Genomic DNA, 20,211 nt, shown 5'->3' with positions numbered 1-20,211 from the left:
ACCTTCCTCTACAGAATCTTAGTGTATGACTTAATGAATTCACCTCACAATCCTCATTTATATTTTATAGGGCCACACGCAAATTTATATTTTCCAAATCATCATTTCAAATGTAGATTTAGCTTAAAATAAATAAATAAATAATTCTCAAATGCCATTTGGGGTTCCTAACACCAGGTCAATATTATTTAGGTAAAAGAAATATTCAATATTATTTAAATAATTAATTTTTTCCCATATTATTGGGGATAAAAGCGAAAATTGTAATATAAGAGTTATTGGTTTATTTAAAAATTAAATCTTTAAAAATATTAATGAAATTAAAGAAAACAGAGAAATCGATTGAATAGTCAAAATGGGTTTGACAGGAGAGAAGGATTGCAGTTGTTTCTAGAGATTATTTTTGTTTTAATTTAGTTGGTTGTAAATTTTTTATTTTTTTCACCAAAAGAAAAAAAATCATTTTGTCAAACAACCCAAAATTAATATAAAAATTTGAGAACCAAATTGAATTAGGCTTAATCTACAAGTTGGTATTTAAACTTTTTTTTCATTTTGGTAGGTAAACTTTTCTTCGTTACAAGTGATATATGAACTACTTTTTTCCCCAAATTGATATTTCCATTAGTTAAATTGTTTTAAATCTATTCTAAAAGAGATTAACCTACAAATTGGTACTTAAACTATACAAATTAATTTCTTTTGGTACTTAAATATTTTTTGGTCATAAGTGGTACCTAAACTGTTATTATGTTACCCAATTTACACCAAAATCTGTATTCGTTAAAAAATTCCAACCAATAATAAACCATTACATCATATGAACTTTGAAAAATATTTTTAATTCTTTTAATTTCTTTTTTCTTTTACATTATTTTATCTCTTTTTATTTTTTACACTTTCCTATTTTTTCTTTCTTATTCCTTCGTAATGTTTAGCAACACTAGCAATGCTTAAAATTTGTCATCCCAAGGTTGGATACTGGCGATTAATTCTATTTTTGAACTTCACCACTTGCTTACTCTACCTGATGGGATTGAAAAAGTTATTTATTGATTAAAATCAATTTTTAGAACTAGACCGAAACTAGTCGGGTACTGGTCCGGAGGTAAGGGTGAAACCGATACAAACCGATTAAACCAAGCTAAAAATTCAAATGAATCAATTTTCTCTATTTTTTAAAATATTTTATTTTTATAATTTTTTAATAATTTATTTGATCGAACCAAATGAACCGATTAAATTGAAAACTTGTGGCTAGTTTTAAAGAAAGAATAAAGGAAAAAGGAAAAGAATAAAACTTGTCTCTTTTTTTTTTTTTTTGCCACATGTTAATTTTAATAGACTCTATGCTTTAATTAATGTTTGAATTAACAAAAGTACCAATTTAGAAAAAAATAGTTTAAATATCACTTGTGACCCAAAAATATTTAGGTACTAAAGTGGAAAAAATGCATAGTTAGTACCAAATTTTGAGTTAAATACACTTAACGGTTTGACATAGGCAAAAATAGTTTATGCACCAAAATGAAAAAAAAAATTAAATACCAATTTATGAATTTATTCATCGAAAAAGAATCAAAGCTTTAAGCGAAAAGAAAAAGGAATGCAGAATATTACCTAAAAAGAAAGGAATGAAGAAAACGAGATATGGAACTACTGGAGTCATCAGATTCTTGAATAACAAAATACCACAATAATATTGAATGCTAACTTAGTATCTTTCCCCCTCTACTTAGTTCTCCCTTTAAATCCAACCACCTATTTACAAATGATGAGTACACAATGAATAATAATAGTAGTGGTAATAACAATAATGCTAGCTTCAAAAAACACAGCTAAGCATTATAAATATATATATAAATGGCAATCAGGCGCGATTTAGCACTCTAATTATTCGGTGCGCCACCATGAACTACCGACTTCTCATTGTCTTTCTTGTCCTGGCCGACCGAATGAGACCTACTTCCACTCTGGTGACTGCCCATTTCCTCTATTTCTGCAGACATTTCTTCCTCGATTGGAAGGGTCAGTTTTGAGCCCTCCAGTGCAACACCAAGAACGATGTTCTCTTCCAAGGAAGCCGGCCTGGCTACCGATGGTACCGGTACAGGCTTATTATCAACATCCTGCTTTGCTTGTGAATCACCCAATGGGATTTCGGATTCTTCATTTGCGGATTGTGGATTAGGTACTGGAACCCTTCCCGAGCTTGTTGTCTTTCGGGTTTCACCCTTGCTCTCACTGAGTTGCTTTTCAGAGTTGACTTCAACTGAACCAACAGGCACCGAGTTCCCACTTTCGTTTGAACTTAAACCAGAATTATTGGTTGATGAAGCCATAACCTTGTCTTCTTTGGAGTCCAATGCTGATCCGGAGTTAGTATTTCCCTTCGAGTCAGATGTTGAGGTTGGAGTTAGTATTTCTTCGTTTGCACGTGTTGGAGCTTTGGCTTTGTCATCACTGTTGATTTTATAATCGGGTTCAATGAGGAGAAGTGGACGGTTGGTAGCCGCTCCAGAACGTCTGAAAATAGTATCAGCAAAGGGTATATCTTCAATTTCAGGCTCACTGTATATTTTCTGAACTGTGCGGATAGGGGTGGCAAGCCGGGCACGATGATGGCTAATAACTCTGAGAAGATCCAACATTATGGCTTCCTGTTGCAATACAATCATCAGATACAAGCAGAATGTAGGCTTTTCAAATGTACGCGGGACCTATGCATGTCATGAATGTACATACGCCATACGGACAAATTAACCGTAAATTATATTATCATCCGAGCAAAGACTGTCAATGCTTCTTTTTATCATGCTTTTGGAACGTATCCGCTACTGTTATCCATGGGAGAAAGGGACTATCAATAATATATGATGCACCATTTCATAAATATATATGTTTTTTTTTAAGATGGAGATTCTAAATCACCATTTCATATTACATCAGCATATCTTTACATGAAGCACAAAGTACAAATGGGTTTACCTTAACACAGAGGTATTCTTCAATATGTGAAGTTTTCACAAAACAAGATACCAATATCTGAAACAATATCAACAAATAGAAAGGAGTTAAAAACTTCAAACTGAAGCAATTTCCATTGCTCCAAAAAACAAAGAGTTAACAGCCACAAAAGTCTAGGCTGAAATTTTGCATTTTGTTAGTATGTCGATTACATAAATGCAAGAAAGACAAAATAAACTAATGGGCTTAGATGGGCAGCCAATAGACCAAAATGAAGTTTAACTACTGTTATGAACAAGCTACACCAGCTCAAATAAACTTTAAGGGCCAAAATGAACTATCAGATCTATGAACAAACTGCAATGTAGCAATTTCAACAAAAAGCAATCAGAGAAATATTTTTTTGGGGAAAAATATGCCAACAGTAAAAACTCTCACCAAAAGAGCCTGGTTTTGTGGATCGATACTTTCCAAAAATACTCTTCTATGCAATCTTTGCTGTTCTACTTGAGGATTTTTGGCTAAAACCTTCCGCATGTCTGCTACTACATTCTGCATAGAAGAAAATTTCAAGGGTTCATGAACTCTAAAAGGAAGACAAGCTAGTCCTTACTTTACAAGTTAACAGCAAGACAAACTACAGGTTCTTACATTGATTTTGTTAACATCCAAATGACTAATGGCAAAGTAATTCTTGATGCGCCAATGAGTCTTCTGGCTAATGTTCCTCACAACATTCACAGTGAACTTGTGGTTTGGAATGTGAACTGCTTCACGGTCATCACCTCTTATAATTGTTGGCGACCACCATCCTACATGCTGAAACAGTAAAGTAAACAAAATCAATCAAGATGTACAATGCCTTGGATAGCTAAACAGAGGCAAAGTAAGCACAAACCTCGACTGTCCCTGAAACTTCATAGCCGTCTATTTTAGTTTGAATCCACTCATTGACAACAAACGGTCTTGTTGCATGGATCATTACACTTGAAAGAAAATTTGTAAATATCTGAATTCACGAGAAAAAAATTTGAGTCGGAAAAATGATCAAAAAGAGCTTCAAATTAAGAACTTGATAAGTATATAGATAAAGATAACATGAATGTATTATGGGCAAGAACCAACATACTGGTTACATGCATAATAATAATAGGTAATGCCAGAGTTGAGAAACATGAGATTGTGAGTGCATCAAAGAAATAAACAGATCAAGAAACCCCACAGGCTTTAACCACCATTCTTATGTAAATTTACATTATAATATACACTATGATATGTAAGAATATCTCGATTTTCTTTTTAAGGCAACCATGAAGAATTATGGCTCAATGAACACAGAAGTTTTAGGATAATTCACTCAAGATACTTTCAGATTTCAGTCTGATATTCATCCATTGTTGATATTTAGTTACATTGTATGCATGATACTTATTACCTAGGACACTAATGAGGTTTTTCAACAAATAAGAAGCAATTTAATCTCTTTTATGCATCACAAGGATAAAGGCAGCTGATTTACCTCACGACCAGCAAGGGTGATCAATACTGTACCAAGTCCTCCAGCAGTTACCCACCTTTGGGTGGAAAAACCTAACAACTCCATGAACAATGATACAGCAGCAACCCATACTGCAGTATAAACAGCTTTTCCAGCAAAGTCAAAGCCCATCTGTCAATAGAACAAAAATTTGTTTTCAGGTTTGCCCATTGCAATCTGTAAGTGCTCTCAGATACATTATTGTTCCACAAATCATCAGATGTTTAACAGATGATCTAAGGAAAAAAACAAAACTAAACAGTTTCCTGAAAAACATTGCAGACAGGGTATCATTTACCAAATGGTAGAGACTACAGGAATATTATCAGAGTGACCTAAGTTGCTAGAACTAAGATACACCATTACCACCACACTGCAATTTGATAACTGATGCAGGTGCTTCAAAAAAAATTTAGAAGTAGAATAATGAGAAAGTGACAGAACATACATTTCTTGCATCATTGGAGTCATTCATCTCCAAAAAGAATTTTTGGGCCTGTTGAATCAGGCTGCAATAGAAATGCATGGTTGCGTATTAGTTCAAGCTCCTAAAATTAGGCTGACAAGCAGAAATAAATGGGCAATCAACAAGCTATCTTAATAACATGCTCAAGAATGATGAAATGTTAAAACTTAATACGCATGCAGCAAAGCACTCTTAAAAACTAGCATGCCAATCCCTGTAAACACAGAAATAATATCTACACACATGAGCCTCCTCTTCTATCCTCTAACTAACCCATTCCAACCAAAAAGGTAAATGAAGATAAGTAGTCCAATTTAATCAATATAGAAATACAAAAAAAATATAAATATATAAGCAAAATTAGTCATTTGTTTAAAAGTACCAAGTAAAAGCAGTCCATTGAACTCACCTTGACAAACAATAAGAAAAAGCAAGAACTGTTGATAATGATCGCACAAAATGTAGGAGTCGTTGCTTAACAGCCTGACTTGCTTCTGAGGGTAAAACTACTGGATCTAATGCTCTGAAAGAAACTACAGTATTGTCAGACCTAGCATAATGGCAGCAAAACTATGAATATTCAACTCTAATCCCTTTCGGGGCACCTGCAGATAAGTGTCACTCCAGTACACAGCAGCATGGGTCGAAGATAATAGCTCATAATATGATGTGTTCTACTTTTCTTCCAACTGCTATTGCTCCTCTGTAGAAAAAAGCAAGACAGAGAATTAATAAAAGAATTCAACCACCATAGAATAGAAAAGCATGTAGAATAGTGTGAAGTGTTTACATGGAAAAGGATAACCCTGCCCAGCTGCATAAGTGGCCCAAGACCCCAAGCAGCAAAAGCAATAATCGCAACCGCTGGGATCAACTGAGGTATTATAGGACTTCCATGTAAATTACCAAATGCCCTGATATATCAAAGAGCAGAGATTATATATTAAGGAACAAAAGGAAAAGTTGCTGTAAGATATACAAGAAAATAGCATTAAACTAGCTTCACCTAATAGAACTTCAATTCATCCCCTTAACTCTACCCAAAAAGAACGTTAATTTGACTATAAAACTAAGTAGCTGACCCCAAAAGGGGAGGAGAAATATAGCATAATCAGTATTAGAAGACATTATCAAGTCTTCTCAAATAAATAGCAAAGTTGAGAAAAAATGCTTCTCAGAACTTAGTGAGGAAAGTTTTCCAACTACCACTTAGCACCTCCCTAAATAAAAGAAGAAAATCCCTATCCAAGATAAATATCTGTTTAGCACTGCATTTATTTTAAAAATTACAAAACTAAACTGAGAAGGCTTTATTCTTTAAACGAGTCAGTCTCAAATATTCTTTCTGAAAATCAGTGCACTAGAAAGCAAGAAAAGGCTCAATGTTGTAGATCAGCTCAAGCATCTTTGTAATATAAAAAAGCATATGAATCTATCTATGGCATTTTGAAGACCAAGGTCGGGTCGATGAGTTGCACATGATTGCCTTTATCTGTGGAGGGTTACTGTAGGGAAGGGTGCTGTGGAGGCTGCACAACTGAAATCTATGCATAATAATTTAGCTATTTAGCTAGAGTTCTGTTAGAAATAAGGTAATTCATAAATGTCTACAGGATTGACAATCCAAGTATCTACTTTCGTATTTAGACAGAAAAAAAGAAGAAGAAAAATCTACAAGGAATACAGAAAGTAAGAAACAAATATGGATCACCTTGTCAAACACATGCTCGCAGATTTTAGTATAGGAACCTCATTTCCCCCAGTAGGAATCAGAACAGATCGGCAGAGAATGACATTAGACCTGGAATATACAGGTCTTATGGGCCTACAAGCACTGCCCAAAAGATGTAGACTCCAAGCATCCTGTCGCTGGATAAGAAACAGAAGAAATTTTCATGTCTCAGACATTGAGAGATTAGAATTTTTAAAAGTAGTATCACACGGACACAAACCAACTCTCATGTATGCCAATATAGAAGTAAATGAACAAAATCGGCAAATAGAGAGTAATAATTTAAAAGCCAAACAAAGATTGCAAACAAAAGCCTCTTCATTCATCAGCGAAAACGAAAATCATACCATAGCATGCGAGGAAAGATTGGTACGAACTAAATGTAATCGGCCTTTTTCTACAACACCCTGTAGGCATTCACATATTCAGTAGCAAATACTTAAAAGAAGACATACCAATGGTTGAACAATAAGATTAAATATCACATACAATGTTCTGGCGACTGCATCCATGACTATCGTGAACTTTCAGTTCATTAGACAATTGCATAGTAGCAACAAGCGCCATATCCTTTTACAAGAAAGGGATCAAAATTCTTTCAGGAAGACAATATCACCTTATACAACCTTACTTCCAACTAACTTTATACCATAAAAAAAGCTCAAACAAGCAACAAATTTTTCCAAACAACTAATACCTGCAAGTAGAAAAGAAACAAAAAGAAAATAGAAATTAACGATTCAATTACAACAAAAGAACCAAACTAAGTTAAGAAATGCAACAAGTGAAACTGAAATGAGTAACTAAAAAGGATAATTTATAGGAAGCACAAACTAAAATCCCTAGATCGTAAAAGAAAAGCCTGATTATAAAAATGAAATTCAGACAAAACAAAAACTAAACCTGATTACCTAAAAATAAATGACGAAACAAAAAGAATTCGCTAATTTAACATGAAATTAGAAATACAGAAAAAAAAAAAGGGTCAAAAATTACCATCGAAAAAAGGGGAAATTTCAAAATTGAACCAAAATAAATTAATATAACTGAGAAAAAAATGAATAAATAAATAAGATCCGTTACCGTCGAGACTAAATATAATATACTTTCCCGGAGTGTTTTTTTTTTGTTTTGTTTTTTGGAGATAAGGGATGCTGAGATTTTTTTTTTAAAAGAGAAAGAGGGTGGAGATGGCGGAAGCGGCTGCTACAGTAGAGCTAACGTACACGGTAGTGAAATGATATTTGTTGAGGCGGACGTGGTCTAATCTAACAACGAGTTCTGAAGGTGTAAAGTTCGTAGGTAGTGATATTTTTTTAACCTTATGCGGCGATTTGGGGTTGCTAAATACTTAACGTGGCGTTGAATTTTATCCATTGGAACAATCTCTCTTCCCTTTTTGACCTCACGAGGTTTTTAAGCATATACAACTATTTACATTATTACTAAAATCTCGTTACTTAATTTCGTATTAAGCACAAAAAATGTTTATTTAATTTCTTTTATAAAAATAAAATATAAAAAGGAAACTTAATACTAAGGGAAATATTTAGTGTTGTTTGAATTAAACTTAAATAATTGATTAGATTAATTAAATCGAAAATCAATTAAAATATTGACCTAATTAAAAGAATTAAATCAATTAACCTGTAAATTGGTATAATGGTTGAACTAATTTTTTAATTTTTATCTTATAATTTATTTAATTAAATTGGTGAACCGTTTAAAAATTCTATTATATTAATATAAAGTGAGCTTAATTTATTGAATTTGACACTTAGCTTATTCTTTTACTTATATAATATATTATTTTAGGGTTAAATGTAAATTAGTTATATTAAAATTTGTCACTATATTTAATTATTATTTACTGATACGTTGAAAATATAGGCAAATTTGTTACTCAATTTTTATGCGTTTGAATTTTACCACAAAACTTTAACTTTTATCACAAATTGTGATTTTTTAATTAAAATTTTATCACTCAATATTGACTTTAATGATATAAAACAAAAATTTAACAAGAAAAAGTGTTGTTTCGAATAATTTATTTTAATAATTAAAATAAATTAGTTCTTAATGTATTAAAATTTAATAAACTAACCTGGAAGAAAGACTTATAAATACATGCATAAAAAACGAAAAGAGAATAACTTAGGGTCTGTTTGATTGAAGGAATTGATTTTCCGGAAAATCATTTCCAACTTTTTCAGCGTTTGATTGGCGGAAAACATTTTCCGTTTGGAAAATGAACTCCAAAACAAGGAAAATGGGTTACATTTTAGGGAAAATGTCTTACCCTTTCAATTTTAAGTAAGACATTTTCCGTGCTCTCCTCTCTATCGCCTCCTTCATTCCTTCCTTCATTTCGATAGAAAATTGCTTCATTTATCGATTTTCCAGAGCTTGTTTTTTAATTATTCAATACTTATTTTTTAACACAATTACAAATAATTTATTTGATATTAATTTTTTCAATTTATAACGATTAATATTGTAGCTTAATAATTGAGTATTATTATAAATAAATCATTGCAATATATGTAAAAATAATTTAAAATATAAAATTTATTAATATATATCAATATATGTAAAAACAATTTTTGAAAAATATTTCAGAAATCATAAACGACCTAAAATATTTTACATGATTCAATCAAACACCGAAAATATTTTCCAAGAAATCATTTTATAGAAAAGTAAAATATTTTCCGAAATCATTTTACGGAAAATATTTTCTTGGCAATCAAACAGACCCTTAGTTTTATTTTTTATAAAGTACTTGTTTTATTAATTTCTAGTATTATATTAATTATTTTTATCTATTAAAATAAAAATTTTAAAAAATTTATTTAATTCTCTCTCTAAAATATGTTAAATTAAATTTGAATAACAAAATTCAATAATAAATCAAATTTTACTAATAAAATTTAATCAAACAAAAGTTAATGAGTAAAATTTAATATAAAGTTAAATTACAATTGTAAATTTACTTTTACTTAAAAATATAATAAAAAATCAATAAGTGGTTGAGTGTAATGGTAACACATATTATATTTTAAAAAAATTCAAGTTCAAATCTTGAAAACAATATTGTTGAGAGAGCGATTATAAATCCGAACATGGACTGAATATAAAAATATATAATAAAAATATCAATCAAAATAAAAGTACACTGACAATATAAAAAAATATCGATAAATTTACTAATTTATATATTTTTATTTTAGACTATTCTAAGCAAAAATGGGTTTGGATAAAGTGAGTAATAGTGCAAATTATTTACATTTATATACTCCAAAAGCATTGAGTTTTTTAAACACGATATATATTCTATTACACAAGGATGCGTGATTTTAAAATTTTATTAGGTTAATAATACATATTTTATAATATGTGTACATAAATAAGTATGAGTTTGGAATCTTTTGACTTGAAAAATATACACATTATTATTTATAATATTACTACATTAATATTAGAATAATATTTTAATTTTCTTATTAAATTTTAAATATAAAAGATATAATTTATATTACTAAATTTTGAATAATATAAAATTAAATTTTATCATTATAAAATCGACGCATAAACAACAATTAGGTATTTTTTAGCTAAAAATCACCAAAAAGTTTTGAATTTCATTAAGATTTTAATTAAGGTTTTAAAGTTTTATTATTTTAAAATTTTAGTAATCGAAATAATTAATATATTTAATTTTATTAAACACCTTATATAATATTACTTTATATAATTATATTAAATATTAAAATAAAATTACATTATTTATAAATTAAAATATATCTATTACGTGCAATAACTAAAAAGGAGGATAATCTGTATTTATTTTATTTTATTTTTCAGTACTTTTTTTTTCTTTACAATAAATTTCATTTTCGATACAATAATTGATTTGACTAAAGTGTCCTTTTCTTATCGCCAATATGTGGCTTCTATTTATAGGAAAATAAAACATGTGACGTAAATCAAGCTCCATCTAATTTTCTTTAATTTACTCAAAATCAGTTTTAATTAGTTATAATCAATGATTTAAAAAGGTTTAAGACAGGATTAGACCAATGCGCGCCAACCTTAACCGCTCCTTAAGCCTAAGCCCCTAACTACCGCCCAATTTTTAACCTTATCCTACCTGTCTGTCTCGTTGTCGGACGTTACCTCACGTGAAAGTCACGTGAGATTACCTCTCTTACTCTCAATTTAACATTTTTGAATTCAGACCTTCCCGTCTTTTTTTTCCTCCGAAAATTCAAAATTTTTAACGTCTAAGAGAAACTTAAAACCAAAAACACAAAAGAAGAAAGAAAGAAAAAAGCTCCATCTCCTTCAAGCATTGTGTTCTTCAATCAGGTTTAGGGTTTAATAATTAAGTTTCTCAGTTAATGGATTTTAGATGTGATGCATTTGATTTTCAGTGAATTTTAAAGATGTTTTTCATGGTTTGATACTTTGATTATCCTTTTTCTTTTCGTTGATTTAGGTTTTTTTTTTTAGATTTTGATCGCATTATATAGGAGATGGAGAGTCCCGATTCCGTAAGAGTCGCCGTTAATATTCGACCGTTGATTAGTGCAGAGCTTCTCCATGGATGCACTGATTGCATCACCGTCCTTCCCGGCGAACCTCAGGTATTAATCATAATGAAGTTATTGAATTTGAAAATTTATATCGAAAGAAATTCCTGTTTATTTATTGTTTTATGGTTACAATTATAGGTTCAAATTGAGTCTCATGCCTTTACTTATGATTACGTTTATGGGGGAGCGGGATCGCCTTCTTTTGCTATTTATGATGATTGTGTTGCTCCTTTGATTGATGCACTTTTTCATGGTTATAATGCAACTGTACTTGCATATGGTCAGGTTAGTTTCATTTTGTTTTATTGAGGGTTTTCTTAATTATTATTAAGTTTTTTTTCCCAATAAAATTTTACTATTGAGTAGCAATGATGTTGTATTTCTGGTTTTCTTTAGACGGGTTCTGGTAAAACATATACGATGGGAACCAATTACACGGGGGAGGGAAGTAATGGTGGGATTATACCTAAAGTTATGGGTAGCATATTTAGGAGAGTTGAGACAATGAAACACTCCACGGAATTTTTGATAAGAGTATCATTTATTGAGGTAATTTAGTTGGCTAAAAAATATTTCTTTTAACTTTTTTTTTTATCAGGTAATCTACTTATGCAGTATAATATTTGAATTTGATAGATATTCAAGGAAGAAGTGTTCGACTTACTCGACTCACATCAAGCTTCATTGTCTAAAGTTGAAGGGGCATCCCTTCCGAAGCCTACAGGTCTTGGAAGACCTCCGATACAAATTAGGGAAGCAGGGAATGGAGGAATAACACTTTCTGGGGTGACTGAGGCAGAAGTTCGGACAAAAGAAGAGATGGCATCAAATTTAGCACGAGGTTCTTTATCTCGTGCTACAGGAAGTACCAATATGAACAGCCAATCAAGGTGAGGGTTATGAAGCTATATGTTTTAGTAGTTTTTGCCCTTTTTTTGGTTTTACCAGAATCAATATTCTCTTTGGTTTAAAATACCACGACCGTTGTAATAATATCATTTAAATGATGTCAAAAACTAAGTAAATTGAGATATAGAATGATTTTGACGAGTATAGAATGATTTTTTAGTTTGTGTTCAATGTATTAGATATATAAGGTTTATATAGTCATAAATCATGTAATTTTCGTATATTTTGTAAATTTGTGCTTATTTCAAATGCAATGCTCGTCACACTGTTTCCAGTCGTTCACATGCGATCTTTACAATAAGCATGGAGCAGAAGAAGATTGCTAGCTGCCTAAGTGGGGTAAATGATGATACCGCTGATGACATCTTATGTGCAAAGCTTCATTTAGTGGACCTTGCTGGCTCAGAACGTGCAAAACGAACAGGTGCAAATGGAATGCGGTTTAAAGAAGGTATATCTGATTATTTGTTTTCCAAAGCCTTATGTTATTTACTAAAATAGTGATAGGTTCTAAATAAGCCACAACATGAAACTTATTTATTTATCTAAAATTTTGACATTTTGTTCTTTCAGGAATTCATATCAATAAAGGTTTACTAGCTCTAGGGAATGTGATTAGTGCCTTGGGAGATGAGAAGAAGAGGAAAGAAGGGGGACATGTACCATATCGTGATAGCAAGTTGACTCGCTTGTTACAGGCAGGCTCTTTGGTTCTTTTTATTCTAATTAATGCAAATTTTTTTAAATAGTGATCTATCCAGATATTTATGAACAATCATTTCAACTACTTGTAATTTTAATTGGATGCTTTCATTTTGTTGAAGTAGACTGTTCAGAAAAAAGTCGAACAGGATAAATCAAATTGTTATAACTCAGTTTTCATTTAGCCATAGGTTTAATGCATAAAAATACTCAATACGTTTGTGACGCGGAGACTGTTTGTCAAGCACTAGCCAATCAGAAGTGAGCTCGTTTAGTCATGACTTATTGTGTCACATTTTATGATGGAAAAGCATTAACATCTAGAAAATGGATGTTTCTTAAATCAAGAACAGGGAAATATGTTCAGCTTTCTTTTCTAAGACTTTTTACTTGGATGTGGTGATATTCGTGTTTCTTTGGATCTGGAATGTTATTAGCTTTAAATGTACTGGCTATAATTCTCCTTGTTTTGTAATTAAATTTGCATGAAACATAAAAATATATTTATAAAAATGGCCTTCAATGAAACTACTTACTCCAGAAGGGAACCTAACATTTTTTGTGGAATTTTAAATTCTCAGGATTCTCTTGGAGGAAACAGCAAAACAGTGATGATTGGTATGTTGTTTTTATCTTTTATAGCATTAAAAGTTGTCACTATTGATATATTACTAGTAACAGGATTTTACTTTCAATTTTTTAGTATGCAAAAGTATTTGTTTTTTCTATATTTGCTTGTAGCTTGTGTTAGTCCGGCTGACACCAATGCTGAAGAAACGCTAAACACCTTGAAATATGCCAATCGTGCTCGAAACATTCAGAATAAGGCAGTTGTAAGACACTTGTGTAAATACTTGCAAAAGAAATGTTCTTTGTTGGGTATTATAATTCTTGTTCTAACAACCTCTCATCTTCTACTTGATTAGGTAAACCGTGATCCAATGGCATCTCAGTTGCAAGCAATGCGGAGCCAAATTGAGCAATTGCAAGCTGAACTTTTGTTTTATCGTGGTGATGGTAATGCATCATTTGATGAACTTCAGGTACTTTTACATAGAACATCCAAACATATCTCCAGACTTTCTTTACCTGCTTGCTTAAAGTTTTTATCCCCCTCCAGATTCTCAAGCACAAAGTATCTTTACTTGAAGCAAGCAATGGAGAGCTACGACAAGAGCTTCAAGAACGTAGACTCACTAGTGAACAATTAGCTCAACGTGCACTTGATGCTCAGGTGTTCTTTCCCTTTTGTTTTTGTCTTTAGTTGTTTAAGTTGTTATAAATGTAAAATTCCCTTTTGCTTGAAGTATACTTGTGTAGCTGGTCAAACAGAAAACAGAATCTCATGTAAATTTAATATTTCAGGTTGAGAAAGACAAACTGATAATGAAAATTGAATTAGTTCGTAATGGTAAATCATGGGATGAGATTGAATTTAACCAGAATCAGGTAAGGTCTGTGCCAGCTATTGAATCTAGTCCTTAATAAAGATAATCTTTGGTTCACACGTGCTTTTGCATTATTCCAGGATTTTGACTTGATGAAAACTTATCTTTTGAAAATTCAAGAGTTGGAAGGAGAAATGATACGCGTGAAAAGCTTAAGCAGCTCAAAGTGTAAACGAATTTCTGATTGCATAGATGAAGATGAAGATGAAGATGAAACCTCAAAGGACTTGCTATTTTCTTCTGGAAATGATTATTTTTCTTCAGGTAAATTGGGCAAGTAGTGACCTTCTAGTTACTATTCATTATTTTGTCAGACACTTAACTCCTTTTATTTGTTAAACTTTTCTTGTATGTTCAATCATAAGACGTATTACATTGCTGAAAAGTAAACACATAATTGTCAGCCAAAGTTATTCTTAATTTCTTCTCTTCTTCTATTTTTGTCATTTCAACTCTTCTTTGATTCACTTTTCAACTTTTTAAGAGTTTACCATAGAGCTAAGGCATATATGAATAATTCTTCCTTCACCCAGATGAGATTGAGGATAATGAAAAGGAGCTTGAACATTCTACTCTCCAAGAAAAATTGGACTTGGAACTAATGGAGTTGGACAAAAGACTTGAACAGAAAGAGGTAATGTGCTTAGTTCATTACACTTTTACTTTGGTTGTTCAGTTTCTCTTTTTTATGTTACTGCTACCAATACATGAGAAGATTCAAGAAGATTTGGCAGTGAAGTGTTTGCAGGATTTTTTGACCTGCTGTCCTTATAGAGGCAGAACAGCTTGATCTAGTTATTGCCTCAATTTTTTGTGAATCACTTGTTAAGATGTTTATGTTATCACTCAAATGCAAAATATTTTTCTGACCATTTTGGTTTTACCTTCTCCTTCACATGTTCTTTCATTTTATATATTTCGTAATGGCTTTTTATATGTTTAAGGCTGAAATGAAACGTTTCACAAGTTCTGACACCTCAGTTCTTCGACAACATTATGAGAAGAAAGTTAATGAGTTGGAACTAGAGAAAAAGGCTTTGCAGGTTAGTCCCTTGTTAAAGTTAGTGTTATTTTGTGATTAGTGGTATCCTATAATATTAATTCCTTTTCTTTTTATTTGTCAATTTTCAGAAAGAAATTGATCAGCTCAGACAAAATCTAGCCAATATTTCTTCTCCTTCTGATGTTGGTGCTCAAAAGTTAAGGGAAGAATACCTGCACAAATTAAATGTCCTTGAGTCACAGGTGCGTTTTGAATTTTTTTTCCCCTGCTACCAACAGCAGTTATCAGTTACTATATAGCTTTTTGCTTTACAGGTTGCAGAGTTGAAGAAGAAGCAAGATGCTCAAGCTCAGCTTTTGAGACAAAAACAAAGAAGTGATGAAGCAGCCAAGAGACTTCAGGAAGAGATTCAGAGAATCAAATCTCAGAAGGTGAATATTGACCCAAGCTCTCCATTTTTTCATCTTAAAAACTGGAATTGTTTCTTTCAAAAGGGGAATAGAATTTTTGCTACCAGAAATAATGTCTGTGTGTATGTATTTTTCTAGGTTCAACTGCAACAAAAGATCAAGCAAGAATCCGAGCAGTTTAGGCTATGGAAAGCATCGCGAGAGAAAGAGGTCCATCAGGTACATGCAAATTCTGGGAATTGTATCTAGCAACAATTTTCTTTCAACATATGATTAATCTCTTTTTTTCTGACAACCAGCTTAAGAAAGAGGGAAGAAGAAATGAGTATGAGATGCACAAGCTCTTAGCTCAAAATCAGAGGCAAAAGATGGTGGGGGACATTTATTTTTACATGGAAAGCTTTGATCTTTCTAATTCTATGGAACTGCATTCACTCTTTCCTTATGCATGTTAGGTTTTGCAAAGGAAGACCGAAGAGGCTGCTATGGCTACCAAAAGGCTAAAGGAACTTCTAGAATCCCGAAAGGCTTCCTCGCGTGAAGCTTCTAGTAAGAACCATTTTTGCATCATGCAGTTTATTCTCTCTCTCTCTCTTTTTCTTTTTGGTGTAATTATCACTCAATGGCAATAATATATTTGATGTGCAGGCGCTGGAAATGGCAATGGTCCTGGAGTTCAGGTATTGATAACAGCAAACAGATTAACTAGACTGATTTGGAATTGCTTAGACCAATCAGTTTTGGTCTAACATATCTTACTGAATTGACATGATAGGGGTTATATTTTTTACTTGTAGATTTTAGTTCATGTTCTAAGTGGCTTTCTTTTTTGATATAATATGTTTTCTTCTGTTGAAGACAATACTGCAGACTGTGGAGCATGAACTTGAGGTCACAGTACGGGTACATGAAGTACGCTCTGAATATGAACATCAAGTGGAAGAGTGAGTCCTTTTTAATAATCCATGTGCAGATACCATTTCAAGCTATAAATAGCTTAGCCTTCCAGTTTATTTCTCTTATATGGTCTGAGCATTGATTTGTTGCAATTCAGGATTTACTTTTAGTACTCTTCAACACTGGTTCACGAGTGCACTGCTTTAAATCTTTGGAGTCTGAGCTGAATGCCTTTAACCTTCTTTCTTTATTATTGTTTTAGTTATGGTCTACGTTGCTAATGTCTACTATTTTAGATCTTCTGGTTTGACAAGGTTGACCATTTAATTGTTTCTTTGATGTTTGAATGCTTGTTAAAACACGATCATTTACATTTCTTTATATTGTCTCGTATTCAGTTTTATTTTTCGTCTTTATTTTCTTGTCTACTTATTTTAGACAAGATTGTGCATTGACCAAGGATGCCAATGTGCTTCCTCCCTCCTCCAAGGGAAAGGCAAGAAAAGAAATGACTGTTTGTCATTCTGTAAAAGATAAATTAGATTTCAAAATGCTCTTCGATTTGTGGAGGATGACAGAATTTTTTCAACATAAGGCTTAATATCTATTAATTTCTATTACGGAAGATCTCAGCTTGGAAATGGAAGCTTTCTTATGGTGCTTTTATTATAATGGCGTTGATATATCAAAATATGTTCTGTTTGTTTGTACTATAGGAGAGCCAAGATGGCCAAGGAGGTTTCAAGACTGAAGGAAGAATCTGAGATACTTAAGCACAGTGAATTAAGGTTAAAACTTTTGCTTTTGTTTTTTCTCTTCTTAATTTAAATTGTTTTTTTTCTTTTTTCTTCTTCCCATATTAGTGAAGGTACTTTTCTTTTAATGCTACCAAAATGCAGCAGAGATTATCACGAGACAATGTCCGCTGAGGCAAGAAACTCAAGGATTTTTGGTCTAGAAAACATGCTTGCTGCTACTTCTAGCACTCTGGTCGCTATGGCCTCACAACTGTCTGAAGCTGAAGAACGTGAACGTACTTGTAGTGGAAGAGGACGGTGGAACCATGTTCGGTCTCTTGGTGATGCAAGACATATTATGAATCATCTTTTCAATTTAGCATCATCCTCAAGGTAACGCATCTTTCCAAATAGAAAAATCGCATTCACATGAAATCTTTCTATTTCCATTGTTTACTAAATTGATTTGCTTCCACTTTTTGCTTCGTTATCATAGTTTTGCTTCAAGTATTTAACTGATATCCCTTCTTTGAAGGTGCTCATTGCGAGATAAAGAAGTTCATTGCCGAGAAAAAGATGCAGAAATGAAAGATCTGAATGAAAAGGTGGTGGTACTTAGTGGTCTAACTAGACAACTTGCTGCAGAAAAGGCTGCTCTCACGCGTGAAGTGAAATTGAAGGTTAGTTTCATTTCTTATTGGTGTTAAAAATAAGGTTCTTCGATATTCTACTTTGATGTCCCTTGTGCTTGTAATCTAGACTCTGATTTGGTATGCATGAGTCTTATAACAGAATGCAATCATTAAACACTCCATTAGAGAAACAGCGGATTCTTACATCCCGCACTCAAATGGCGAAACTGATGAGTTGTGGAAACTGGTCGGTTTCACTCCCCTCCTTTACAAAAAGTGGAATGGTTTCTAGTAATTACTTCTGACTTGAAAATTATGATTATAGGAACAGGGAAACTCAGTAAATTTTACAGAGGACATGGATACATCTCCGTCAGAACATTCAGACGTGAACGCGAGCGATGATGATGACTGGGTGAAATCCCAAAAAGAGCCGGATAGGAGAAAAGCTCATAGAGCTAGAGACAAAGCTTTAAGTATGGGAATTCATAAATCAGATGCCAATGACTTGGAAAATAAGAAGGGAGACGTTAATGAGGTTAAAGGGAGAACTGATGGATTATTATGCTGCAATTGTAACAACTCTTTGTGCAAGACATCAAAATGCCATTGTAGAGCAAATGGAAGTTGTTGTGGACAGGCGTGTGATTGCTCTTCGGCCAAATGTTCCAATAGAGAAATAGAAGTAAACATGGCAAATGATATTGGCACTAATGAAGAAGAGAAGAACCTTGTTGCTCATGGTGCAGTGCTATTACAGAATGCATTAGAGAGTGAGAAGGCAGTTGAAACAAATGACAATGGTGATGCAAGAAAAGCTCTCACGGACATTGGAAACGTATTGGTAAGATTTATCACGGTAAAAGTACCATGGAGATCATTATATTTGACGATAGATTTCATTTTGCGGTAAAAGTACCATGAAGATCATTATATTAGACGTTAGATTTCATTTTGTATGTTCTATTATGCAGAGATTAATTTAATCATTTTTTTAATAAATGAGCCAATTGGCCTCCAAGTTACTTCTACCAATTTATGACCTTACATACTCAAATATGGAAAATTCTTGCCTGTTGTTGACAATAGATTTAGAGAATCATGCTGAGATTACTCTTTTTTGACAGGCTAAACATAATGCACCAAAGCCTAACAAGAGAAAGAAATGGAGAAAATCAGTGGTTCAACTGGTTCCTGTTGCTCCACCATCTTCACAGCGAGAGAATACTGCAACACCACCCCAAAGTCCAAAAAATGTAGATCCTCCAAAACAATCAGATGGGCGTCCAACAAGCACAATACGATCAGCAGCTTCATCAATTAGCAACAAATTGCTTCGAGTAAGAAATGCTAGTCAACCACATGAATCAACCAACAAGGAAACAACCACCATCCTTACTCCAACAACATCAGAAGAAAAAGAGAACTGCCGCCGTTAAACTATGATGTTAGTTCCTTTTCCCTTGATTATTTTTTCTTTCTTTTTCTTCCTTGCCCTTTAACCTATACAAGAAGGATCCAACATGAAGAGTTGGATCCTTGAAAGTGATGATGAGTTGACGTCGTTTTAACAGTTGGAGAACTAGTTTATTAGCGTTCCATGGGAACTTGCTGAACCCCAACAATCGGGGGTGCGGTAGGAGCATGGGAGCTTTACCCCTGGGGGCTTATTTTTCTTTGGTTCGGTGAAAAAATATTGCCTCCGGTGGGGATTTTATTTCTAATATTGTACTTTTTTTATTATTTTTCTTTTAAGTTGAAAGTGGTTGGGATATTTAGTTAGTCATTTATTTAATGTTGTTTATATAACTTTTATTATTTATTTATGTAATTATTAGTCTGAATAAAGCTTTTTAGATGAATGGTTTTCATTTTAAATACGAAGAATTATTTTTACTTCAATTTTAATAACTTTTAAATATGCTATAAGTTTTATTTTTATAAATGTTAATTTAATGCTTTACTTTTTTAACATTAATATTATTTTAGGTTTTATTATATTTGTTTTTTATAGAATGCCTATAATTACTGATGACCCTCCTAACCTTTAAATAAGAGATTAATGTACTTTAACGCACTCAATTCACGTCTTCCTACACCGATAACAATATCTAATTATCTTTCTTTTCTTTAATATAATTCACTTATTGCATTTATATTCAAACTAGTTTTCTTT

At 32.4% G+C, this 20,211-nt stretch overlaps 2 protein-coding genes across 7 annotated transcripts; one reads left to right on the top strand and one right to left on the bottom strand.

Moving 5' to 3' along the window:
• Positions 1-1,635: 1,635 nt before the first annotated feature.
• LOC105772541 (mechanosensitive ion channel protein 3, chloroplastic) lies at positions 1,636-8,011 on the bottom strand. Its single transcript, XM_012593856.2, has 14 exons — positions 7,786-8,011; positions 7,192-7,399; positions 7,050-7,109; positions 6,682-6,839; positions 5,761-5,884; positions 5,576-5,673; positions 5,380-5,493; positions 4,953-5,013; positions 4,487-4,636; positions 3,866-3,976; positions 3,619-3,786; positions 3,406-3,519; positions 2,989-3,045; positions 1,636-2,660 (listed from the first exon to the last, which is right to left on the bottom strand). The coding sequence occupies exons 2-14, from the start codon at positions 7,267-7,269 to the stop codon at positions 1,890-1,892; spliced, it is 2,064 nt and encodes a 687-aa protein (XP_012449310.1). The 5' UTR covers positions 7,270-7,399; positions 7,786-8,011; the 3' UTR covers positions 1,636-1,889.
• Positions 8,012-10,947: 2,936 nt separating this feature from the next.
• Positions 10,948-19,893, top strand: LOC105772539 (kinesin-like protein KIN-4C). Of its 6 annotated transcripts, none has more exons than XM_052632117.1 (28): positions 10,948-11,070; positions 11,215-11,348; positions 11,436-11,582; positions 11,694-11,846; positions 11,934-12,187; positions 12,482-12,657; positions 12,798-12,904; positions 13,490-13,526; positions 13,650-13,741; positions 13,835-13,951; positions 14,029-14,142; positions 14,274-14,357; positions 14,437-14,620; positions 14,890-14,990; positions 15,301-15,399; positions 15,488-15,601; positions 15,674-15,790; positions 15,908-15,988; positions 16,069-16,140; positions 16,225-16,318; positions 16,418-16,449; positions 16,628-16,713; positions 17,383-17,454; positions 17,566-17,796; positions 17,939-18,083; positions 18,196-18,282; positions 18,361-18,879; positions 19,163-19,893. In XM_052632117.1, exons 2-28 carry the CDS (start codon positions 11,238-11,240, stop codon positions 19,472-19,474), a joined length of 3,738 nt encoding a protein of 1,245 aa, XP_052488077.1. In that variant the 5' UTR covers positions 10,948-11,070; positions 11,215-11,237; the 3' UTR covers positions 19,475-19,893. The 6 variants fall into 6 exon arrangements, with proteins under 6 accessions (XP_052488077.1, XP_052488076.1, XP_052488075.1 ...); XM_052632116.1 differs by having other exon boundaries at positions 12,780-12,904; positions 16,640-16,713; XM_052632115.1 differs by having other exon boundaries at positions 12,780-12,904; positions 17,569-17,796.
• The last annotated feature ends 318 nt before the right edge of the window (positions 19,894-20,211 follow it).

The sequence above is a fragment of the Gossypium raimondii genome, chromosome 6 (genome assembly GCF_025698545.1).
Source record: "Gossypium raimondii isolate GPD5lz chromosome 6, ASM2569854v1, whole genome shotgun sequence".
NCBI lineage: Eukaryota > Viridiplantae > Streptophyta > Magnoliopsida > Malvales > Malvaceae > Gossypium > Gossypium raimondii.
This window is presented reverse-complemented; position numbering and strand designations above follow the sequence as displayed.

Bases quoted from the DNA above. Each gene is read 5' to 3' on its own strand.
- LOC105772539 (XM_012593850.2), top strand. From the start codon at position 11,238: ATGGAGAGTCCCGATTCCGTAAGAGTCGCCGTTAATATTCGACCGTTG. The intron at 11,349-11,435 runs GTATTAATCATA...TTACAATTATAG, and splicing joins TCCTTCCCGGCGAACCTCAG to GTTCAAATTGAGTCTCATGC. The intron at 15,791-15,907 runs GTGAATATTGAC...GTATTTTTCTAG, and splicing joins AGAGAATCAAATCTCAGAAG to GTTCAACTGCAACAAAAGAT.
- LOC105772541 (XM_012593856.2), bottom strand. From the start codon at position 7,269: ATGGCGCTTGTTGCTACTATGCAATTGTCTAATGAACTGAAAGTTCAC. The intron at 5,885-6,681 runs GTGATCCATATT...TTGATATATCAG, and splicing joins GCGAGCATGTGTTTGACAAG to GGCATTTGGTAATTTACATG. The intron at 5,014-5,379 runs GTGAGTTCAATG...TTTCTATTGCAG, and splicing joins TTTTCTTATTGTTTGTCAAG to CCTGATTCAACAGGCCCAAA.